General features: G+C 38.3%; 1 protein-coding gene across 5 annotated transcripts in view; it reads right to left on the minus strand.

Annotated features, from left to right (window-relative positions):
- The window catches only part of SORCS1 (sortilin related VPS10 domain containing receptor 1), a 495,737-nt gene that overhangs the window by 55,559 nt on the left and 416,354 nt on the right, over nucleotides 1-23,824 (minus strand). For all 5 annotated transcript variants that reach the window (XM_072739948.1, XM_072739950.1, XM_072739949.1 and 2 more), the window contains exon 18: nucleotides 15,812-15,983. In XM_072739948.1, the coding sequence (XP_072596049.1) occupies nucleotides 15,812-15,983 (172 nt within the window). The remainder of the gene's footprint in view (nucleotides 1-15,811; nucleotides 15,984-23,824) is intronic.

Genomic DNA, 23,824 nt, shown 5'->3' on the forward strand with positions numbered 1-23,824 from the left:
GTTAACTTCTGCAGGAAAACAAGTTGCTGACTAGTACCCGAGTAGTTTGTATAAACTCCTGGGTGCTGAGATGTGTCCTTCCTAGGTGTATCCTCAGTACCTAACACGGTGCCTGCAGGTCACTCTTTCCCATTCAGTAGATTTTGAATAAGTATGTCTGCTTGTTCATCCAAGTGCTTTCTTATATTTCTTATATATTATCTCAGTTGGCTGTTAGGACTCCAGGGAGATAGCAAGAGCAGATGTGCTTTTGGTTGCTCCCCCAGGAGAACTGGGACAAAGGCAGGTTAAGCAGGATGCCAGCAGTCCGCTGAGGCATCCTGTGAGGCTGAAGGAAAAGTTTAAGATGATCTGTGGTTTAACTTTGTCCATGCAGCTCGGTCCTTGGTGAGCTTCTTTAATTAAAAGTTACTTGTAATACCTTTCAGAGTTAAAGGTGAGAACAAAAGCAAAGTATCACTTTCTTTTCTTGTTAGACTCCATCCCTGGTTTTGACTCTTTCCGCCTCTCACAACAGCTTTGTTTAGAAGTGGAAAGATGGATTGGCATGAAGGCCATACTGCATTCTGAGGTCTTCCCTCTAGTGAAGCAGTATTGTGTTCAAGCCATAAGGAAGACAGAGAATATGGGGAACAACAGGTATTCATAATTCAGTAGTCAGGAAAACGTGCTGTATAATTGAGAGTTACTTTAATAAATCACAAGTCATCATTCCCAAAATGGCACCTAGGCTGGCAAATATCTAAACTGTCATATAAAATTTTTTAGACCTACTGCCCTTTTGTCACCTGCCCTGATATAGATATAGAACTGAGAATATTAGCTCAAAAGATGTGCCCAAGAAAAGCACAAAAGCCACATGAAATCCATATGGGGATTCTCCAAGGGCAGCACTGACTTCGGTAATAGAAAAACAAATATATCAAGTGGCCACTAAGGAGCCAAGATTAACCTGAGGAATGGAAGGTGTGTGAACCTATCAGTTCTTGCAATGTGGCTTGGGAGAAAAATGGGAAAACAAATGCTACAGTAACTCAACACTGGCAGCCTCATCCAAAAATGAGACTCCGAGACATTCCTGAAGGCATTATAGACTCACTGCAGATAGGAACGTCAGAGTCTGGGTCTGGCAAAGCTCAGGCTTGCCTCAGACTTCACTGGAATTCAGTCTTGAAAGTGATCTTAAAGTTCACGTAGCAAAAACTACATTGTAGAAATCCATTTTTTTTTTTTTGTCAAAAACAAAACCACAACAGATAACAATATATGCACTGTGTGTGTGTGTTTGTATGAGCCTAAAAGTGCTGGCAAATGTAACCCAGTCTGTTAACACTGACTCCCCCGGGATGGGGGGTGAAGTGAAGTGAGGGGCAGTGAGAGACAGCATGTAGGATTAAAAGAGGGAGGGGGGAAATGAGGGGAACTAGAGAGTTCACCAATTTTAAAAGGAGGAGGTGGTGTTGGGTGGAATACAATAAGATGCAAGGAACATTGCAAAACACATTCTATTTCTACCATTTCTGTCAATATTTAAATATTGATTAAGTATACGAGAAATAACCAGAAGTAACACAGATTGATAGCAGATTGATGAGGGAATACAACCAACTTTGGTTTTAGATTTTTCTTTTTAATGCTTTTTTGACCACAAAGTAAGATTTAAAAAAAAATGATTAAGCAGCATTGAATGACAGAAACAAAAATCAGATATTTCAGCCCTTTCTTTTTTCTTTTTTTAAAGGTTTTATTTATTTATTCATGAGAGACACAGAGAGAGAAGCAGAGACACAGGCAGAAGGAGAAGGAGGCTCCATGCAGGGAGTCCAATGTGGGACTCGATCCCAAACCCTGGGATCACACTCTGAGCCACAGGCAGAGGCTCAACTGCTGAGCCACCCAGGTGTGCCTCAGCACTTTCTTTCTTAAGAGTAAAAATATTTAGCAGAGTGGGGAGCATGAAGTGAAAATAACCCACCTATGCTTTGCATACCCTACTCCAGGTACATTTACTTAGTTTAGACTCAGGTTAGTGGAGTCTTGACAAGAAAGAGGAAAGGAGATCACTACAGTACAATGAGCTCTGGCTTTCAAAGAAGAGATTTCATCAGCTGGTAGAAATAAGTTCAGGGGGAGAAGTGCTATCCACCTTGTGCTTTTCAGTAAGGCCGACCTACGGCATATGACTTCTGATATAAAGTATGCAAGTAGGATTGTTCTAGAACATCCCCTGGTGGTCACTACGGGAAAAGATAGAGAACATTTCCTGAAAGTTGACTGTGGCAGAAATATTAACTGCTCTCTAGATAGTATCTCATTTAATCTTAACCCTAAAAGATTGCTAAAATTTGCCCAGTCACAAGATTAGTTTGAACCAAGTTCTCCCTAACTCCAAGTTCAGCACTCCTATTTTATTGTCCTCATTCCCAGTGGGAGCTCTTAAAGAATGGATTCACTCATATGTGAAACCAGAAAACTTTTATAAGCTTCAGTAACCAAAACCCTTTAGAGGAATGCCAACATGGATTAAATTCTTCATTAAGTAGCGATAAAAGAGGAGCCCAGTGTAATATGCCAGGCTCTATAAAATACTGTTAGCTGCAAAACTTGTTTGTAAAGACCCTGCCCATGTGAATGCTCAACAGAGTGAGAGGACTATAACCAAGAATCAACTGCTGTAACTGTGTCAAGCCTGTCCTTTTACAATGGTAAACTGAGTGCTTCCAGCATAGACAACACCAGTCTATGACAAAAAGTAGCTGCAAATGCCCTATCTTCTGTTCCTAAGCAAGTCCTGGGTCTCTCTGGTATCCTTTTCAAGAGGTGCTACCATTGTTGAAAGCTAAGGCTGCCTCACTAGATAAGCTGGGAAAGTATTTCCTGAATATTTGGTTCAATTCATGCTCGATGAGCTTCTCTTCAGCTTCAAAACTGAGCTCTGGACAGAGTCCCAAGATACTTAGATATTGGCATAATTACAAATTAAAGAGTCAGTCTCTCTCCTTGTCTATTCAGAGACAGTTATCTATAGCATAGGTGCCTCTCTGAAGATGCCAACCCCCCTGCCTCTTACAAAAAAAGGCAGCAGTGGGCTTGGATGCTCTGACTGGGAGGAAGAATATTCACAACAGTGAGGATGGTAGTGCATACATGGGGTTTTATTTTTTATTTATTTTTTTAATTTTTTTATTGGAGTTCAATTTGCCAACATATAGCATAAGACCCAGTGCTCATCCCGCCAAGTGCCCCTCTCAGTGCCCATCACCCAGTCACCCCAACCCCCGCCCACTTCCCCTTCCACTACCCCTTGTTCATTTCCCAGAATTAGGCATACTTGGGGTTTTAGATTTCACCAGAGAATTCATGTCTGACAAGGTCAGCGATGTCAGAAGACCAGACTATGGATCTACCAAACCACTTGCCTGGTTCTGTATTTTACTTTCTCTAGGATGAAATGCAGATGGCTCAGCCCTTCCATGAGGACTCTGAGCCTTGAGACTTGCCTCATTAAATATCCAAAAACTTCTGCATCTAATGCTCAGACCAAGAATTTCCAACTGAAGAATCATCACAAAATGGTTTAATCCTTCACTTGCAAATGAGCCACACCACCATGTGTTTGAATGAAGAGCAAATTTCCACATTCCTTTTTTATGTCTTCCGTACTAGGTGTCTGGCTTAGAATGGGACAGAACCCATAAGGCTGGAGGAACATTTGGCTTGTGAAGCAGATAAATAATTGTAAGCTGAGGTCTCTTTACTCTATCTAGACAGTGTGGTAGAGAGAGGTCAGAACTTTGACCCATTATGTTTTGAAAACACTTTTTAGGTAATAAAGGACATTACTATACTGTTACCACTACATAGTGACTTTATGAATTAGCTCAGCAGGATTTGGTATGAAAACTATGGTGCCACCAAATAATAAAAACTATAAAGATGTTTTTGAATGTCTTCAAAAATCACTGTAAAGGTAAAGCATTCAGGTGTGTAATAAGAATAAGATTATGCTTTTTTAAAAAAAGAAAAGAAGGAGGATTGCTTTAGGAATAAACCTATGCAATAAGTTTTTCCTACTAGTAAGATATGTAATGGAAATATGTAAGGTCAATTAGAAGAAAGAAGAAAAAAGAGAAAGCCATGGAGAATTTATAAAGAGAATATAAGAAACACATAAAATGAGGAAAAAGGAAATTCAAAGTACTCATAAGCCTACCATCCAGAGAGATCACCGTTAGATTGGTAAATACCACATTAATAGATGAGAAGCATATGAACATGCACACACACACAAACAACACTGTCAGGTCATGCTTTCAAAATTTCTAAACAGCTCTCTGAACTTTTATATCTAGCATCACTTGCTAGACTTAACCAAGTCATAAGATCTTATCTATGAAATGGATATATGATTTCTTACCCTGGATGTTACTTCATCACTTTTCCAAATTATTAGGTTCTTGAGAGGTCTCAGTGACTTTACAGAGCTCTACAGAGGTATTGTACATGGCAGTGCCCTCCAGAAGTCAGGTAGTAAGCTGGGAGTTATGTGCCCTTTGAAATTCAATTTATATTTAAACCTCAATTTCTTTACTTATAAAGATAGGCAGAATGATCATGATCCTAATCATCAAATCTAGTGTAGGTGACCATCTGTTTTTATAATTCTACTATCCGTGTTATGGGTATTATTGAAGATACACTCATATTCCAGCATGGAATAAAGGCAGTTAAAATAATCTCAGCTCTCAGGTGAAGATGGAGAGCTCATTTAAATGCTGTTGGGTGGATGGCAGAAATTTTCTATCACCCATAAATGGTGGATCACACTAAGGATGAACTGATACGGCCCAGAGTCACAAGATAACAAAGGGCAAAGTGCAAAGCCAGAAATCTGAGGAAGTCACATACTTGGGCAAAAATTGTTTTGTTTGGGTGAAGTTATCATTCTGGGGTGGTGGCCACCCGTATGGATGGAAGGGGGGCACCAGTGCTGCAGGCCTAACACAGACAGGCCGAGAGACTGCAAATCCATCTGAAACTAATTTCCTATATGAAGACGATGACCCCCAGTCCTTGGAATGTGCACTGAACTGAAACTCTCAGAAATAAGCCATGTATCGCTCCTTGCTTACCAAGGGAGGGAGAATGAAGTCCTTCGCAAACACACATTCCCTAAAACTGTAAAGAAGAGCAAAATGCCAATGTTTGTGGACCAGAACTGAGGAAGGAAAAGCAGAGCCTTAGGAAGAGTTGCTCACCAAGCCAACCTGAACTTCAGCTGCTAGGCCTCTGGCTAAAGACAACCTATACTGCCCGCCTCATTTCCCTCTTTCCTTTGTAAGCCGAAGCAGCCAGGGAGAAGAAATGAAGTGGCTCAATTACCTTGCTCGACTCAAAGAGAATAAAGCTGAATGGAGTAAGGAATAATACATGAGAAAGGCTCTTAAGTCTCCACGGCTCATTGAAATCATCTCCCGTTCCTTTGTGTGGAAGACCGAGGGTTCTGAGTCAGATCTGGGCCGGCTTAGAAAACTCATACCTGCCTAGATGAACAGTGCTTGCGGACTCTTTGTGTAGTTTCTAAAAGCCCTGATTTTCTCCCAGATGAAAAAGTAGGTCAAATTCTTTTATGAATTCAACAAATGAGGGTCTCACAGCAAATTTTATCAAGAGTCATCTTCTCTACCATCCGACGGCTGGTAGCATCCTGCAATATTTATGAAGTGTTATTACATTGTGGTTACTTTTATGCTGCCATAAGTCTTTCAATGTATGTGAAATTACAGATCATTGAAATTCATTTAATGAGGACACAGCCTTCACGTTTTAGAGTTAAATCTCACAGAAGAAGTTATAATCATGAATTTTCCTTATTAAGTTCCAGTCTTTGTATGTAAATTGAAGTATTAAGACAATGAGATACAGATCAAAGTTTTAATTTTAGTCCCTTGCCTCAGATTTAATTTAAAAGTCTTAAATTATGCAGCGAATTGCATCTCTTTATTCTTACAGCTGTTTAAAACAGATTTAATTATCTTCTGTAACACGCAGACACTACTTCTGCCTAGCAGTCCTCTCAAATGAATGCCTTCCAAATCGGTTTTGTTGAGTTCTTAAGACTGATTAGGCCCTTTGCCATCCATCCTGTGCCTTCAGGTTCTCGCATTGGATTTCTCCAGGAAGCGGAGTTATCGCATTGAAAGTCTATAGGCTCATTAGGTGCTCATTAGTGGTCCAGAGAACATCCGTCTTAAGCAAGTCTCCAGAGACAGATGCCACCTCTCATTGGATACCTGGATCTCAGTGCAAAATACCTTTGATCAGCTTCCTCAAATGCAGGCGTACTTGGAAAATGTTTGGCTAGTTAGATACATCTCTATGGACCCTTCCTCTCCCCTCTTTGTTGATTTCTGGATCAACTGTTCTTTGCCCTCAAGGAAACAGTGATGCATACATACAGAGTGTATGTGAACGTGTGTGTATCCGTGTTCTTGGATTAGCCATACTGAAGGAGTCTGGGATGGAAGAAATATTGTCTCCTTTGACTTATTGCTTCTGATCAAGGTTCCTTCATTACAGTGCAGGAGAGAACCCTGAAAAGGGCAGGGATATACTTCTCAACAATGGGGCTTTTCATCAACTTCCATTGAATTATGTGGTTCTCTGGGTAATGGGTGTGAGCCAAGCTTTGGGATTTTGATGGAGTCATGTTATAGAGCCATTTCTGTTACCTAGATGTGGAGGGTGGCCTCTCGTGCTATATGCAGGAAGGGATTCTATAGCTTGCATATGTCAAATCTGCAAAATTGTGACTTGGTTACTGTGCATGGAGTTGCAAGCTAGCATCAGTGTACCTAGCCTTTGATAATCTTCTGTCAATAAGAAGTTCTCTTTTGCTCTGATTTTAGCATGGTTTTCATTGATACTCTTATGTTAGAATTAGGACATGCATTAGTACTGAATAAAGGAAGGGGTTTAGATTTCAAATGAAGACTTTAACATGTTTTGGATGTTATTCACATTTTAAGAGTCTTTCCCTTTTAAGTTTGGGCTTTATCTCCACTCTTCTTGGGGAAGTCTATCCAAATCCACACACATTTATTGAGTTCCTATCAACGCATTAGTCACAGTGAGAGGAGATGCTAGAGCTGTGACCAGGCACAGCTTGATTCCTACCTTAATGATATTTATAATGTTATGGGGGCTGCCAAAAATATTTTTTTACAATCTAATGCAATAAATTAAATTTTATTTTTGTTTTGAATGAATATAAAATATTTACTATTTTCTATTTCATGCAGTTAGATTTTTATTTAAAACTTGATAGAGAGGAGGGCCTAGTTAATCTAAATACATAATTCCACAAAATGAATATGTCTTGAAGGAAAAGTACATGATATAAAATTGAAACTTGGTAAAATAGGGATCCCTGGGTGGCGCAGCGGTTTGGCGCCTACCTTTGGCCCAGGGCGCGATCCTGGAGACCCGGGATCAAATCCCACATCGGGCTCCCAGTGCATGGAGCCTGCTTCTCCCTCTGCCTGTGTCTCTGCCTCTCTCTCTCTCTCTCTCTGTGACTATCATAAATAAATAAAAAAATTAAAAAAAAAAAGAAACTTGGTAAAATATGTGTTGAAGAACAAATAAACACATACGCCTAACTACTTGGTGGGACAGTTCATTGCTCAGGTCACTCACACTTCAGTTGGTATGCACAGGAGATGGAGCCTACACAGAGGGGTTCGTATGCACATACCTGGGGACAAAAAAGGGGTGATGCTTCAGTTCCTAACCTAACTCAACCCAACCCCACAGAGAGAAGACAAGTCTATGGGAGAAAGTGGAATTATGACTAAGCCATGAGACACAGAGGCATAATTCTTGCCCAAATGACAAAATATGATACTGACCTGGAGAGTCTTCTGCCAATCAGAATGTAGTGGGTACCTCTTGGTTCCCTTGTCACCTTGAGGACTTACTGCTCAAGGAGTATCAGAAGCTTGGCATTAATGTCACTACTGCTATGAAAAATTGGCACTAGGTATGGTGGCAAGAGCCAAATGTTATATTCAAAGTAAATTTAGGACCATCAAACCCAAATGAGAAGTGGATTCAGAGATTTGAGGGGGATAATACAGACCCCACGTATTGCCAATGGTATATGTCAGGGGTATTTGCTTTTGTTTTGGATTTGATAGCCTAATTCATACCCAAGACTCTGGAGAGGTTTGGTATACAAGAATGACAAAGTCCTTGAGTGTTGCATTCATATCCTACGTTTTACAGTATTCTTTAGAATGGATAAAGTAATACCAGATACACAGAAGCCATTCAATAAAGATGTAATTTTGCAAAGAGAAGGAAACCTAGAGAGGATTTGGAATCTCTCTTTGCTGAAATGGCTTTTAATGAACTAATTACAAGCCATGAATACTCTAAGAAAATCCAGGAGGAAAATCATATTTTATATATTGACTAGTGTCTAAGAATATAGCAGCAGCCATGGTATAGGCCAGATTGGCTAGGGCATAGATAATTTTGCCGATTCTTTCTATCCTTGGCCTTTGTTACTACCTGTCCCCAGTGAAGTGTTACTAGGGAGTTTTAGGAACTACATGAAATTATTTCCCAGAAAATGGTTCTTTCCACCAAAGAGAAGTAATAAAAAGGTAGGATACTGTAGAGCCTGGATTTGACTCCTGACTTGATACTTTAGTTGCTGTGTAATCTTAGGCAAGTTCTTTTGCCTTTCTGTGCTTTGGCTGTGCCATTTGTAAACTGCAATGAGGACAATAACACCTACTCACATAGGGTTGCTATGGCATCTAAATGAGACAATCCGAAAAAAGCATTCTCAAACTGGACTACAGTTAGTGCTCAATAAGTGTTGGATATCCAGATTGTTATCACTGTGTCAAATTTCAATGCTCCTCAGCTTCTCAGAGCCACTCTGCTTTCCTTTGTTTTGTATCACTCATTACATGCATCCCCCATGCCTATGTGTAGAATCCCCAGAGGTTAATAGAGAAACAGGTTGTTTCTGTAAGGAGATCTTGTGAATCAGCACAGAATCCCACAGCTGAATGTGAGGTCCCCAGGGCCTCTTGATGGGGGGACAATCTTTTTGGCTTCTACTCTGCCCTAGGAGATGAGCATCAAGGGGCCAGGTCTGACAGCTGAAGACAGCAGATTTCCTCTCTGCTGTTGTAGCTTTGCCCACTCAAGTGGAATGAAGTAACTTGTGATTTTTTTTTTCCCTTCTTGTGCCCAGAAGGCATGAATTTACACATCTTAAACCAGATTCCCCAATCTGTTCTCACATCACTCAGCCAAATCTGAGATGCCTGATGATCTTTGTTACACAGAAAGGAAAGCTGAATGGAGGAGAGCCTGGCCTCTGTCTCTGGAGGGTGGACAAAGGTCAGAAGTGACCAGGTGTGAGTTCCTGTTTCAGATCTTGCCCTATTGTGTTCTTAGAAATGGAACAAAAATCTGAATTCTGAAGCCTGCTCCAGCACAAACATCTGCTGCTTCAAAAGATCATGTTCTTCTAAGTTATCATAATCAGGTTCCTTTTATCTCTGGGAAAGGGACTTCACTATACAGGGAAATACAGGGTATAGGATTGGCTCAGAAAATAAATCTTTCCCTAAATGTCCCCAAAGTTTTCTTTCTTTTTTCTTTTTTCTCTAAAGATTCAAATACAAAATGTATAAATAAATGCTATTTGAATTTCCCAAATGAGTTTTAAGTAAGCTTTTGGCGGGGCATAAAAGACATAAAGAAAAATATGTAAATTGAATATACAGCTTGATTTTTTACAAAATGAATGCATCCATTAATCAACAAAAAATTAAAAATTTCCAGTACACCCTTAAACTCCCTGCCACTTCCCCTCTAAAGGTAACACTCTCACTTCTATCACCATAAACTATGTTTGCAGTTTAAATAGAATCATACAATACATATTTTTCAGTCATTTCTTTAGCATAGTAGTGGATATGATATTCATCCAAGTTTTTGTAGGTAGCAATAGTTTGTTCTTTTTCATTGTTCTGTCACATTCCATTTTATAAATATACTGTAACTTATTTCTCAATTGTACAGTTGATAAATGTGTGTAACCAGTTTTGATCTCATGAGTAAGTCTGCTATGTATATTATTTTACACACATCTGTTGCATATTTGTATTCACTCTGATGAGTGTATACTTAAGTGTAGAAATTCTGGATCATGGGTTGTGCATATATTCGGAGAAGAGTACAGTAGTTAGTAGTCAATGTCAAACAGATTTCCAAAATGGCGGTAATAATCTACACTCCAAACACCATTGTAAAAATGACTGTTTGCTCCAACAACAACACGTGATATTATTGGTCCTTTAAAATATAAGTCTTCTGATGGGTAGAAAGTAATATCTTATTTTAGTGTTAAGTTGCATTCCTGTGATGAGCAGTGATGCTGAGAAGTTTTCATACCTTTATCAGCTAATTTGGTTCCCATCTTTGAAAAGCCCATTTAAGTCATTTGTGTGTTTTCTATTGAGTGGCCAGAATTTTTCTTACTGATCTGTAGAAATCATTTCTAATTTTCTGGTTATGAGTACTTTATTGAAATTATGTATTACAAATAACTTCTTACCCTCCAGGGTTTACCTTTTTATTTTCTAAATAGTGTATTTTAAAGAAAAGAAATTCCTAATTTTAATGTAGTCTAATTAAACCATATTCTTCTATCTATTTAGTGGATTTTGTTTCCTATTTTAAAATAATCTCTGCCTAACCCAATGTCATGAAGATGCTCTTCTGCATTTTCCTTTAAACACTTATGTTTTATCTTTCATAATTAGATTGACAAACCAGTTACAATTACTTGTGTTAAGAGAGATCAAGATTCATATATTTCCACTTGGATTTTGATGTCATTACACACCTATTGAAAAGATTATAATTGATCTACTGTACTAAAGTGTCTCATTTGTCATAAAGAGTATGTGTGCATATCTGTGTGTGTTTCTTGACTCACTATTCCCTTTCTTCATCAGCTTGAGTATGTTGTATATATATATATATATAACCACACCCTCTTTATTACTATAGCTTTATAATAAATCTTGATATCTGTAATGTAAGCCATTCATTGGGTTTGGTATTGGGAGTCATTTTTAAGATTATCTTTGCTATTCTTGAGCCCTTGCTTTTTCATATGCCTTATGAACATGTCAATTTTAACCCACAAATATATTTTAGAGACTTTACTGAAATTGCCTTGAATGTAAGATCAATGTGGGGAAAACTGGCATCTTTTCATAATATTGCATCTTCCAATTTGCAATTATCATATATCTCTCCATATATTTATGTTTTTCAAAATGTTTTCCAAAAGTGTTGAGTTTTCTGGGTAGAGATATTGAAAATAAGTTGGTAGTTTTGTCTTTAGGTAAGCATTGTTTTTATGCTATTATAAAGCATATTATATATAATTGTATATAATATACAACATATATGGTGTATAGACCTATGTGTGTTATATATATATATATATTGGTTGGTTCAGAGGATTTATACATCCAGATATATAGACTTACTTTAAATCTAGAGTAATTAAAATGTATTTTAGGGGCACTTGGGGTGGCTCGGTTGGTTAAAAGTCCAACTCTTGGTTTCAGTTCAGGTCATGATCTCAAGGTCATGAGATGGAGACCTGTGTTGGGCTCCATGCTGGTAGTGGAGCCTGCTTAAGATTTTCTTTCCCTCTCCCTCAGCCCCTCTGTCCCCTCCCCTACCCCTCCTCCTGTTCCCATGCTCTCTCTCAAATTTTTTTTTTAAAACTGTTTTAAATGATCGCTTAACACAGGTTTGAGAATCAAAACCAACAGGACAAAATAAAATATATAGAAATAGATCCACACAGATATGTTAAGTTGATTTAGGACAAAGATTCATAGCAATTCAGGGTGAAAAGAATTGTCCTTCAAGGGTGCTGGGTCAATTGAATATGCAAAGAGAAAAACATATAAAACCTTGGATTTATTCAAAACAGATTATAGACTTAAAGAAAAAAACTTGTGGTGTTATTTCTTCACAATCTTGGGTTAGATACAGCCTTCTTAAGCAAGCTACAAAAATCACTATTTTATGCAATTAATGATAATATTTGGGTTCATATATACCATTTCAATACTTATTCTATTAGTCTTTAATATAAGTATGTTCCTTTTTCCTCTTTCCTGCTTTTTCTTGGATTAATGAGGCACATTTAATATTATTCCAGTTTCCTGCCAATAGTTTGATAGTTAAATGTTCTCTGACTATTCTTTTAGCTATTTCTCTAGATATTAAAGTACATATTCTGGACATGCTGGCATCTAATATAAATTAGTACTTCTACTTCTTCACAGACATTTCATGGAACTTAAAACACCTTGGCTCCGTTTAATACATACCGAATTATAGTTGTCATGTATTTTAATTCTACACATATTTAAACCCACAGTGGATTATCATTATTGGTCTACAAAGTTATTAATTTCAATTTACCCACATATATGCCCTCTTTCTTGCTCTTCATTCTTTCCACTATTGTGTTTTTGTCTGGGTTTCTTTTTCTTTATGCCTGAAGAGTTACCTTTAGTGTTTCTTTTTATAAAAATCATCTTATATGACTCATCTCGGTTTCTGTTTGAGAAATGTCTCTGTTTTACCTCCACGTTTGTATTTTTTTCTCTAGCACTTCAAAGATGTCATTCCAGTTTCTTCTGTGCTGCTTTTAAATTTTTCTCTTTATTTTTTGATTTTGGTAATTTGAATATAATACCTAAGTGCCATTTCCCCCTTGTATGTATCCTGCTAGGGGTTGTGCATTCTCTCCAGTCTACATTGATACTCTGATACCTCCTGTCAGTTTAGGAAAATTCTTAGATATTATCCCCTCAAAATGGATTCTGACTTCTTATCATCCTTCTCCACTCTAGGACTCTAATTATATCTATGTTAGCCATTTCCCTCTTTCCCGTGTGTCTCTTATTACTCTTTTCTCTATTTTATATCCTTCCTCTCTTATGCTCCAAATGTTATACTTGCGACTGTCCTTTCTTCCATTTAACTTATCTTCTATCTGTCTGGGTTTGGTTGACTGTCAATCCATCTAACTTCTTAGTATCAGTTATTTTTTAAAAAAATATTTATTTATTTATTTTAGAGAGAGAGTGTTTGTGCACATGTGAGTGGAGGTAGGGGCTGAGGGAGAGAGAGAGAATCCTCAAGCAGACTCCCTGCTGAATGTGGAGCTGATTTGGGTCTCCATCCCATGACCCAGGAGATCATGACCTGAGCCAAAACGAAGGCTCCAATGCTCAACTGACTGAGCCACTCAGGTGTCACTTAATATTGGTTATTATATCTTTATTTCTACAACATCCATTTGTTACTCCCTCTTACTGATGACTGCTGGGGATTGCATTTTTCTGTCTTGACCTATATTCATGAACATACTAATCATATCTCAGACAACTGTTCTCTTTTTTGATGCTTTTTTTTCCTCTTCTTGGGTCCTGTTTCTTGATATATATGTAGTATTTTAAATTAAATGCCCAATATTTGATGTGAAAAATATAGGTAAGACTTCTGATTTATGTTATTTTCCTCTAAAGAGGATTCATTTTAGCTTCTGGAAGATATTTAGGGTGGGGGGGTGGGAATCACTAAAGCTTTCAGATACTGAAATATAATTCCAGATTGGGTTTCAGCATTTAGAGAACATGATCTGGTTGTCATGTGTCCTTACTCCTAGGATGGAGCCTTCCAGGAGTTTCAAGAATCTCGTGTTGTATTATTTATCAGGGATTTCCTTCTTGATAGTCTCTGAGCTCTAATTTTTTTTTTCCCTCAAAATGTAGTACTTCTAAAAACTATACATGACTTTTTATCCATTTAGTAACTACTTTCCATTCTGCTTATATCACTTGGATATTGTCAAACAACTCAGAGAGAAAAAAATGCACAGAATATTGTGCGACTTCTTTATGCTTCTCTTCTCTCTGGGATTTTATCTGACGTCCATTTTTATCTTCCCAGCCTTGAGAGCCTTCTGCTAGTTGTTTAGCCAAGACTTTCTATATGGCCTTCTAACTAGGAGTTTGAAATCTGACCTCTTCCACAGTATGATGTATGAATTGGCAAAGTACTTGAGGGGAAATACAGCATGAATTGCTGGACTTGCTATAATGAATTTCCAATCTCTGAAGAAAAGAATTTTGCCCAAATCTTTTTGATAATTCTCGCATGCTCTTCTTCCTCTCTCTCTCCTTCCCCCCTCTCTCCTTCTGTCTCAGAACCTCACTCCTGCTCTAAATATATACATATATATTTGATTTTCTGCAAGCTAATATGTCATAGCCTCAGGCAGAAGTCTAAAGATTTTATTTCTGTAAAATTTGAGCAACTCCAATTTGCTTAAATTGGTCTCTATCTTTCTAGTTCCAACTGCAAAATTTTTGGGAACCTTGTATTTAGAAGAATGTGTGTGGTAGAGAGGAACTTATCAAGGAGATAACAGAAAGGGGTATTAGGTTAGAGGGACGGTTCTCAAAGTGGTCGTTGGTCCAGAAGTATCAGCATCATCTGAGCTGTAATTTCAAACTCATTATTTCACAGTTGTTCCTGCTACAGGAATTAAAATACCCATAATGTTGATCAATCCTGACAAAGTAATCCTAAATGTTTCATCTTCTCCCTTTCAAGTCATACTCCGGAGCCTCTGAAGGCTACTCTCTCCCCCTTGGCTTTGCCCTTGTTTTGTTCTGTTTATTCTTGAAGCACAAGCATGACCTATAATCTTGTTATAAATGCAAATTCTTGGGCCCCACCCAACCTACTGAATCAGAATCTTTGGTGATGGGTCCCAGAAAACTGTTTTAACATATTCACCAGGTAACTTTTATTCATGCTAAAGATTGAAAACCACTGAGCTATCAGGAGAAGCTGGAAGTCAATGATGTAGATCTTAATCCTGGTATCAGTATTAACTTTTTAAATACCTTTCTGTTCATGAGGCCTAGCATAGTGCTGCCCATATTTAAGTACTCAGAAGACATGGCTGAAAGCAAGACTGTCTGGCTTGATAACTGAGATCATTTAATGAAATTGTTGATCCTTTAGAGAACATCATCTTCCTTTCTAAGATGATAAAGATGCCTATGCATATTTAAAAACATATGGTATAAATTTTATCTTATACACTATCTGAATATTCAGAAATCTCAGAAAATCACAATTTGTCAGTCATTGATGCTCATAATGATATTGCTGAAGTGTTAGAAAATTACAAACTCTCAATTCCCAAAGAAAGCATACTCAATTACATTTATATTAGCTTTGGTGTTATATGTATGACCAGCATGCTGCCTTGGGAAAAGAAAAGCTAAGACGTCAGGGTGACAGAGAAAGACAGCATTAGTAGCCGTTAGGTTGAACATGTATGTTCAACTATTTTTGGAATACTATTGATGTATTCTGAGAAAACTTTTGGCTGGAAGTGCCAATAAGGCACAATTAAATCCAAAAAAACTTCCAAGATAAGAAGTGATATATTGAGAGTGAAGAAGGAGTTGCAGTGAACTGAGAATAATTGAGGAAATGTGGCAGGGAAGGAGAAACAAGAGCAATGACAACAAACCAAGGAACCAAAAGCAGAAAGAAAAAAAAAGTCAACAATATTTAAAATGAAAAAAAAAATTAAAACAAAGACATACATAGACCAAATCTGATTTTCTACCCTAGAAGATAAAAATGGTTTGGGATCTGGTCCTACCTCTTCCAACTGCACCATGAGGGTAACATTGTGACCTTGCTCTGCTGTCAACTTTCCATCAGCGGTGACAATCCTCAGCCCCCGTGGGGCCTTCCCAGGACACTTCTGCGGTTTGGCAGTGTACTGTTCTCTTACTCCATCCGTGCAGTTATTGGAAACCACTTTCCTGTACCTAAATGGAGAAAAGCTCAAGTTGTAATCCAGCTCATTACCATTTGGACCACTCCCACTTTTTTTAAGGCTAGACCTACTACTGTGTAGCCCGGAGGGATACTGGTAACTACACTTCATGGTGCTCTGAGGATTAGAGCTAATTCCTATAAAGTACCCAACAGAAAGACAAATCATCAAAGTAACATATTGGACCTATTGTTAGCATTTTAATATAACTCTTATTTAGTCCATCAATGAATCATTTCACTTCAGAGCCATGGGAAATGCACAGCAGTAGAAGACATGGTCCTTGCCCTTACTATGTTTATAATCTTGAAGTGATATACACGGATAACCCAGGAGTTATTTTAAAGGTTATATAACTGAGAGTTTGAATGAGTAACATATATTGCAAGGGAATTTGAAATTCAGACAAAGAATAGATTGCTATGGATTATGTGATTTAACATTAGATTCCATAGAGGGTGCTATGGTCATGGTGTAGCACAGAAAGTTGGCTATATTTGATAGTTTCTCCTCAATATATTATGAGGGACTGTAATGGCTAAGTACTGAAAACTCATATTAAGGAGACCAGTCTGCAGATTGAATAAATCTTGCCTCCTCCTTTCATTTCTTATTTTAGCTTTACTAGGGAAAAAAAAGGATTATTCTACAAATTTGTCCTATGTAATTTATCAGATTCATAAAAAAATTGGAATTGTGGTTTTAGGACAATTAATCTTTAAGACTTTGAGCTTCAGTGTTGTCGTTCATCATCTTTTTGTGTGGGGTCCACAGTAACCACTCTGTGTACTCATATATCAGACTTCCCAAGCCTACTTACTAGAGTGAGTGTTTAAGCTCAAAGTCAAAGTAAAATCTCAGGTCTTTCCACTCTTCCAGACCCGAAGTTGAAATTTTTAATATCAAGGGCTAGGTAGGAAATGTTCTAGCTTTGCCAGCTATATGGCCTTTGTCACAAGTACTCAACTCTGATTGTAGCGTGAAAGTGGACAGATAATGCACAAAAGAATGGAGACAGCTGGGTTTCGGTAAGGCTTTATTTATAGATATTGGCAGTGTGCCATATTTGGCCTGCAGGCTATATAGTCTTCTAACACTTTCAAATCTGGCCAATGCCTTTTCCTCTGTTTCTGAGTCTTACGATTGGCTACCAAAGATCATGGTTGAGAAAGTCAAATTAAATATTGTCTGGGAAAGTACTTTGGATGCTATGGATCACTACAAGGTCAATTATTAATATTTAATTCACCTCATAGGGTAGTTGTATAAATTAAATGGATTAATGTACACAGAGTATTTAAAACCGCCCTGATGATTAGCAAGTGCCTATGAAATGCTGCCAGTTATTTTTATTTAATATTATTTCTCCTACCTATTCATAACCTTCATGGTTTCCAAACGTCCTTAGGATAGGTCATAAATCTCATAATCTTGTCCATGAAACCCTCCACAGGCTAACTGTACTTTATCTCTGAATCCTTATCAAAAAGCTCATCTTCCCTTCAAACCTCTCTTTCAAACCTCTTGAAAGTACTTATTTTCTTTTGCTCTTTCTGCTTCTGTATCTTCTCTCATGCTCTATCAGCTGCCTAAAACTTCCACTCTAAGTTACAGCTTCTCTCCTCTGTCTTTTCCTGACTGTGATAGTAAAATAATAGTGAAATAAAAAGAAGTTCACATTTAGAGAGTACTTACTATATTTGCACTGTGTTAAGTTCTTAGCATGACTTTTGTCAATTATCTTCAAAATATCCCAGAGGGTTCTGTTTAAGGAAGGTATTATGATTTTCAATTTACAGATGAAGAAATTAAGATTCGTAGAAGTGAACCAGTTTTCTCAAGATCACCTAGTCAGAACCCCGGACAATTTGCCTCAAGCATATCCTTGTCTCTAGGCACTACTGTACCATATCTTTAAATGGAAGGAGATCTCTTAAACATCCCTCTCTTAAACTCTTAAGGGATCCTTTAGATTTATTAATAGGAACCCCCTTATGTTTTGTAGGATTGTCTCCCTGTGTGTGACTATGAACTTTAAGTTCCTTGGGGGTACCCTTGCCCCTAGGGATATGCAAAGCTGATAATCAGGAGGTCCATACTGGGATCACTGTGCCACATAGAAATGCTGAAATATCTGCACAGCAGGTGGTTATTACCACTGCCCTCAAACCCTTCAAACGCCTCACTAGAACCAGAGGCAACTAATCCTCATCTTCAGAGCCCCTGCTTCTCCTCACACTAAGGGGTTAACATCCAGCACATCAGATAGCTTTGAACTCTCCCCCTGCACTAGGATCTCTACCCATTTCAGTTGGTCAATATCAAGTCTCAGCATTTTTAATATCACTCTACTACTTAAGAAAATCCACTGTAGGTGCTTATGAGTGCATGCCGATTAAAAGAGAAAATAATCACAGGTGGGAGAGAAAAGAAAAGAAAAAACAAAAAAAGGATACCCGCACTAGAGAATGCTGACATTCTGGCACCAGCAATAGTAGGTAGCAAGAAAATGACCAGTAATGTCACACAACAATTATGGATTCCCACGGAGTCTGTGCATCAGAAACTCCCTGCGTGTTTCAGAGGCAAGGCACCATGCAAACCAAAGGCAGGTTATGATTTTTAATCACTTAGCATCCAAGCACACCTGTGACTGTCTTGACGCTGCTCTAGAGGCATGGGCTCGCCATCACCACTGGCATCATGAACTGAGCACATTCCTTTTGTTTGGCGTTGTTCCCACCAATCATTGCCCCAGGCTTTCCACCCCCCCACCCCATCCTGCAGCAACAGTTCTGCTTAAATCCTAAGCACGAATCCATTCCCCCTTCTGCCACAGAGAAGACTGTTGGTAATTTTTTTTAAAATGCTCATTAAAAAGCATTCTGAAACCATTTTATTTCCTGGATGAAAATGGCATCACATTAGCCCTACCAGACCTGTCCCTGAAATTTAGAAGAAAATTGTGCAGAAATACAGAGTTCATTTACTCAAGTAAGCACACACCTGCTTTTTGCATTACAGAATGGTTCTATTTTCATCCCAGCAGCTGTCCCTGGGTCTGAGTTACATAAATGAATAATGCATTTAATATGTTATTAAATGGGGCTGCTACCTCCATAATAACAAGGCAACTTATGATTATGTTGGACCTAAGCTCTGAATATTACTGGGATGCATTTAGTTGGTAAAGCATTCTTCAATCCGCCAAGAAGAAAAGTGCTTTGTAATGGCCAGGGAGTCTTTGTACAATTACTGAAAAGGAAACATTCTGCAAATGTGCCTTTGATATTACCGACCGCTTATCAGTAGATAGTGTCTTAATACTTCAACAGCCCCAATTTCAGCCATTCTCTTCCTTTCCATCTTGAAACCCCTTTGTCACCTTTTCCTTTTTCACCCCACCTTCTTTGATTTTTCTTCTGTGTTGTCTGTCAGTATTAAGACAGATGAAGGCCATAGTTTCTCTTCCTGAGTGTTAAAACTGGGGAAAAAAAGCCATGAAAGTCTTCATATTCTGTGATTTTAGTATTTAGTAGTTTTGTTTTTCTTGTGATTTGGTGCGGTGGCGGAATATGGATGTTTATGACCATTCACTGTATGTTAAGGTGACAGTCTAGCCTAGCTCAGTGCAATCCAGTCTGTCCTTTACAATCAGTTGCCGGCACTTTTCAAGTAAATGGATGCCAAGATCCTCCTCCCAGGGGTCTTGATTTAATTGAGAATTAATTAAATTATGATTTAATTGAGAATCCTGGGCATTAGTGTGTTTTTGTTTTTGTTCTAAGTTCCCCTGGTGATTCTTGTGTGCATCCACAATTAAAGACCACTGCCCTGGTGGTTACAGCTATAGTGTGTAGAACCAAACTGTCAGAGTTTAAATTCAGGCACTTACTGTATGAACCTGGGCAGTTACCCAACCTTTCTCTAATGCTTTGGTTCTCTGCCTGTCAAATAGGGATAATTACAGAATCTTTTCAATAACCTTAAGAGGATTAAAAGAGATACTGCATTCAAAAGGACTTCACATAGAGTCTGGTGCATTATTAGAAACTTAATAAATATTAAAATATCAGTAATTAGTTTAAAAGTTAGCATTTAAAGTATTAAACACAAACTTGCTATTACACAGCTAGTTCCCAGGAAAAAAAAATGTGGCCTTCTTACTGCCAAGATTATTTTAAGATCAAGTCATCGGACCATGTCAATTTTTTTCTTAGACTCATTCGCAACTTCCTGGGGGCTTATAAAAAAGGGTCAAGTTGAAGTTTTAAGTACAGCCCTCAATTTATCCTCAGTGCATTTGTCCAGCTTCAGCTCTCTCCCAACATGCTTCCTGAACCCAGGCCATGCTCAAGTCCACAGGCTTTCTTTCTTCCTTTGATTCATTCTTTCTAGAATGCTCTTTCCTCCTGTCAAGCTTTTACTCATTCTTTAAAAATCAGCTTAGAATTCCTGGTTCTGTATGAAGTTGCCTCTTGCCTTCTTAAGAGTAGTTATCAACGTCATGACCATAGGTCTTCTTGTAGTGAGAGGCAGAGATTACTGTCACTGAGCTATGTTATCCCTCCTTTGTGCTCACAATGTGAAGAATTTAAATGGTTATTTTCTTGGATGGTGCTATGTGCCTCTGCTTTCAAGGGTAAAGTGCCATGTCACGACACTCAATAAAACGAAACAAAACAAAACAAAACAAAACAAAATGAAGCAAGCCTTACAGAAAGAGAAGGGGACTAGCTGTGGATACAATGTATGACTAAGACTTAATATCTTCCTGGACCCAGTATGCCCATGTTTCAACAAAAGACCTGTGTAGGAACCGTAACACCAACATGCAGAATGAATGAGGTTCCATGGCTGACTGAGAGGGTTCTCCCAGTTTCTCTCTTCAAAGGAACAGTTCTCAGGACTTCCTTTAAAGTGAGTAAGCAACCTTGGGATTAGGAGACCAGGAGGAGATTAAATGAGGGGGAAAATTTCCCTGTAATAAGCAGGGTGGAAGCACAAGTCATTTATTTTGACTAGTAAACGGAATGTGACATTATTTTGAATGCCAACTTGATGAAACATATGGCCATGTTCAACTAAATGACTTAAAATCAAGAATCATGAGAATGACTCATGGAATCCACACTTTCAGACAACGAGTTGTACAACTAATTTATGTAAAGAAATTTTCTTTGTTTTCCTGAGCACCTGTAGTCCTAGGAATCAATACTGAATCACTTCAAATTGGTCATGGATATGTCAGAGTCTGAAGGGATAGCAGAGATCATCCAATACAACCCTTCCATTTTTCATATATGTAAAATCAGATTTTAGAGTTTCCCAAGGTTACATGGGAGCAATTAAAAGCTCTGGGCCTTTGGAGAGTTTGGTGTCTCTTGCCACCTGGATGAGAATCATTAATGCCAATACCACTGATGTGGGTAAGAACAGCTATATGAGGAACTAGGTCTCCACACAGTGATATTCACATTCTTTTTTCATTTCCCAACCCAGTGTCATCCCATAAGAATATGGAAAACCACATCTAAGCAAGGTGCTCTGAAGAGTCAACTTCATGGAAACAATTATTGGGTGTCTGCTGTGACACCAAATGGTTCTTTGCTAGAAAACCTCTACAATAGGCCCCTGTCATGTTGAGTCTGTAAATTATGCAAGTGGTTTCCTTTCTGTGTACTTTAAACACATGTGCCGCTTTTAGAACCAATTATTCTCCATGATGCACACTGACAAATCTTGCTGAGCAGCTCAGACTGAACATCAAAATCTCCTCCGGGCATGGGAGTACGGTCATCTGGGAAAAGCCCATCGCCCTCAAAGCCCCTGGAAATGGCAACTCCAGGGCGATGGCAGGCCAGCCAGGGTCTATGTGTTCTCACGGCTCACACAGAAAGGAGTATGTTTCTAGAAAGCATTTTTAAAACATTCCAAATGTGTGTTGGTAGTATGGAGATTACTGTTTTGCTAGAATTTATGTGTATTTATATATTTTTTCCCAGACCCACTAAATATTCTTACACAAATACTGAAATAATGTTAAAATTTAATGCAAAATTAATGCTAAAAATCTGTAAGCCTTCTGAGTAAATATCTTTGTAGTATATTAAGAAACTAACCCTGAGGAACAATAAGAGCTGTCATTGTACGTTCTTTTAGGAGGGATTAATGGCTTCTCAAAAGAAACTCCACAGACGGAAATTTCTATACACAGACATTTTTTTTAACACATCTAGAAATATCTCTAGCTTAATAGCAAGAAGAAATCTGTCCCCTGAGAAGATTATCTTGGTTTCTTATAATACACCAGCCCAATGCCCACTTTATTTTATATTTACACAATCTTTTACGGTTGGCATGAAACAAGCAATGTCCTAGTTAATTTAGCAACTTAAATTTGCAGCATGTTCTCTGGATCCAAACCGTATAAACAAGATTTAACCAAATATAAGTACAACTAGAGATTGTACTTGTGTATGTGCAAACTGAGATATTTATAGACACAGATGGAGAAACAAAGAGAAACAAATTTAGGGTAATTTCAGCACTAAAATACAAGAAAATACACAAATGAATACCTATTTCATTCTATTTGGACAAAAGGAACTTATTCAACTAATCAGGTAAATGTGGTATCTGCCTTGAGTGGTAGAGAGGGACACACGTGTGTTTTGCTGCCTAGTAGTCTCTGATCATGTGACTCTAGAGTGTAGGCTGGTGATTATTTGTTTTATAGATGAAAAAAACAGGGGCTTAAATATGTCCTAGATCTCAGTACTGCAGTGACTATTAATGTCGAGACCAGAGATATACAAAAAAACAATGTCTCCCCTTTCTTTTTTCCTTCACTCCAGAGCAGCTGTTAGATGATGACTATTGGTGATGGCATCTGCATTTTGCAGAGTGACTACCATTCACTGGGCACTGGGCTATCTGCTTTATAGACAGGGCTGCATTTAAGTCAAACCCCAAGAGCAGAGAGCAAAATTTTATAGGTTAAGAGGTGAAGCTATTTGCTAAGATAACAGTAAATGGCAGAAGTCACTTTAAACCCCTACCTGTTTCATTCTAAAATATTTCTCTTTTTCACCAGACAAAATATCCCAATTATACTTCACTTCCTGCCCATAACAGGCTGTGGCCTTGCTCTGTATCAGTCTTCTGGTTTTCCATAGAACGGCGTGGGGGAAAGTGTCAGGGCAAAGGGTGAAAAGAGGCAGGAGCTTACAGTGGAGAACATGGCAGAAATTTGCTCACATGTGGTTCCGTGCTGTGAACCTTAGAAATCAGATGCCACTGCTCCAAGGACTAAGGACAGGTAGTGCCAGCCACCTGGAGGGACATTTTACACTCATTTTAGCCCTCATTCCAACTCTCTTTTCTAAAACCTAGCCAAGAACTAAAACAAAAGTTGCACAACTGTTCATGTCTATACAGTGAAGCTAATATACATTTTGGCATCTCCTAAAAACAGCATTTCTATTAGGCATAATAATAACCGATGCTAGGCTTTTTCCATTGTGGTGAAGTAAGCAAACCCACAGACACTGCTATGTTTACAGGGTAATAAGGTGACTGTGAAGGCAACTATAACCATTTATAAAGTGAGATACTAACAAAAAACAAAAGGAGAAGGAAGGTTTACCTGTGTGCTTTGAACCAAATTCTCAGAGGGAGCTGCTGGGAGATTTGCTTGTTAAACTTCACTGACAAGGGGCGGTGGTTCAATAGACCCTTTCAGTTCAAGATCTGACTGCCTGTCTACACCATGTGCTATGCTAGAAGGGGTGTAGTGAAGCAAGAGAGGTACTTGGGGGTACCACTGGCGAA

Source organism: Vulpes vulpes, chromosome 15 (assembly GCF_048418805.1).
Source record: "Vulpes vulpes isolate BD-2025 chromosome 15, VulVul3, whole genome shotgun sequence".
NCBI lineage: Eukaryota > Metazoa > Chordata > Mammalia > Carnivora > Canidae > Vulpes > Vulpes vulpes.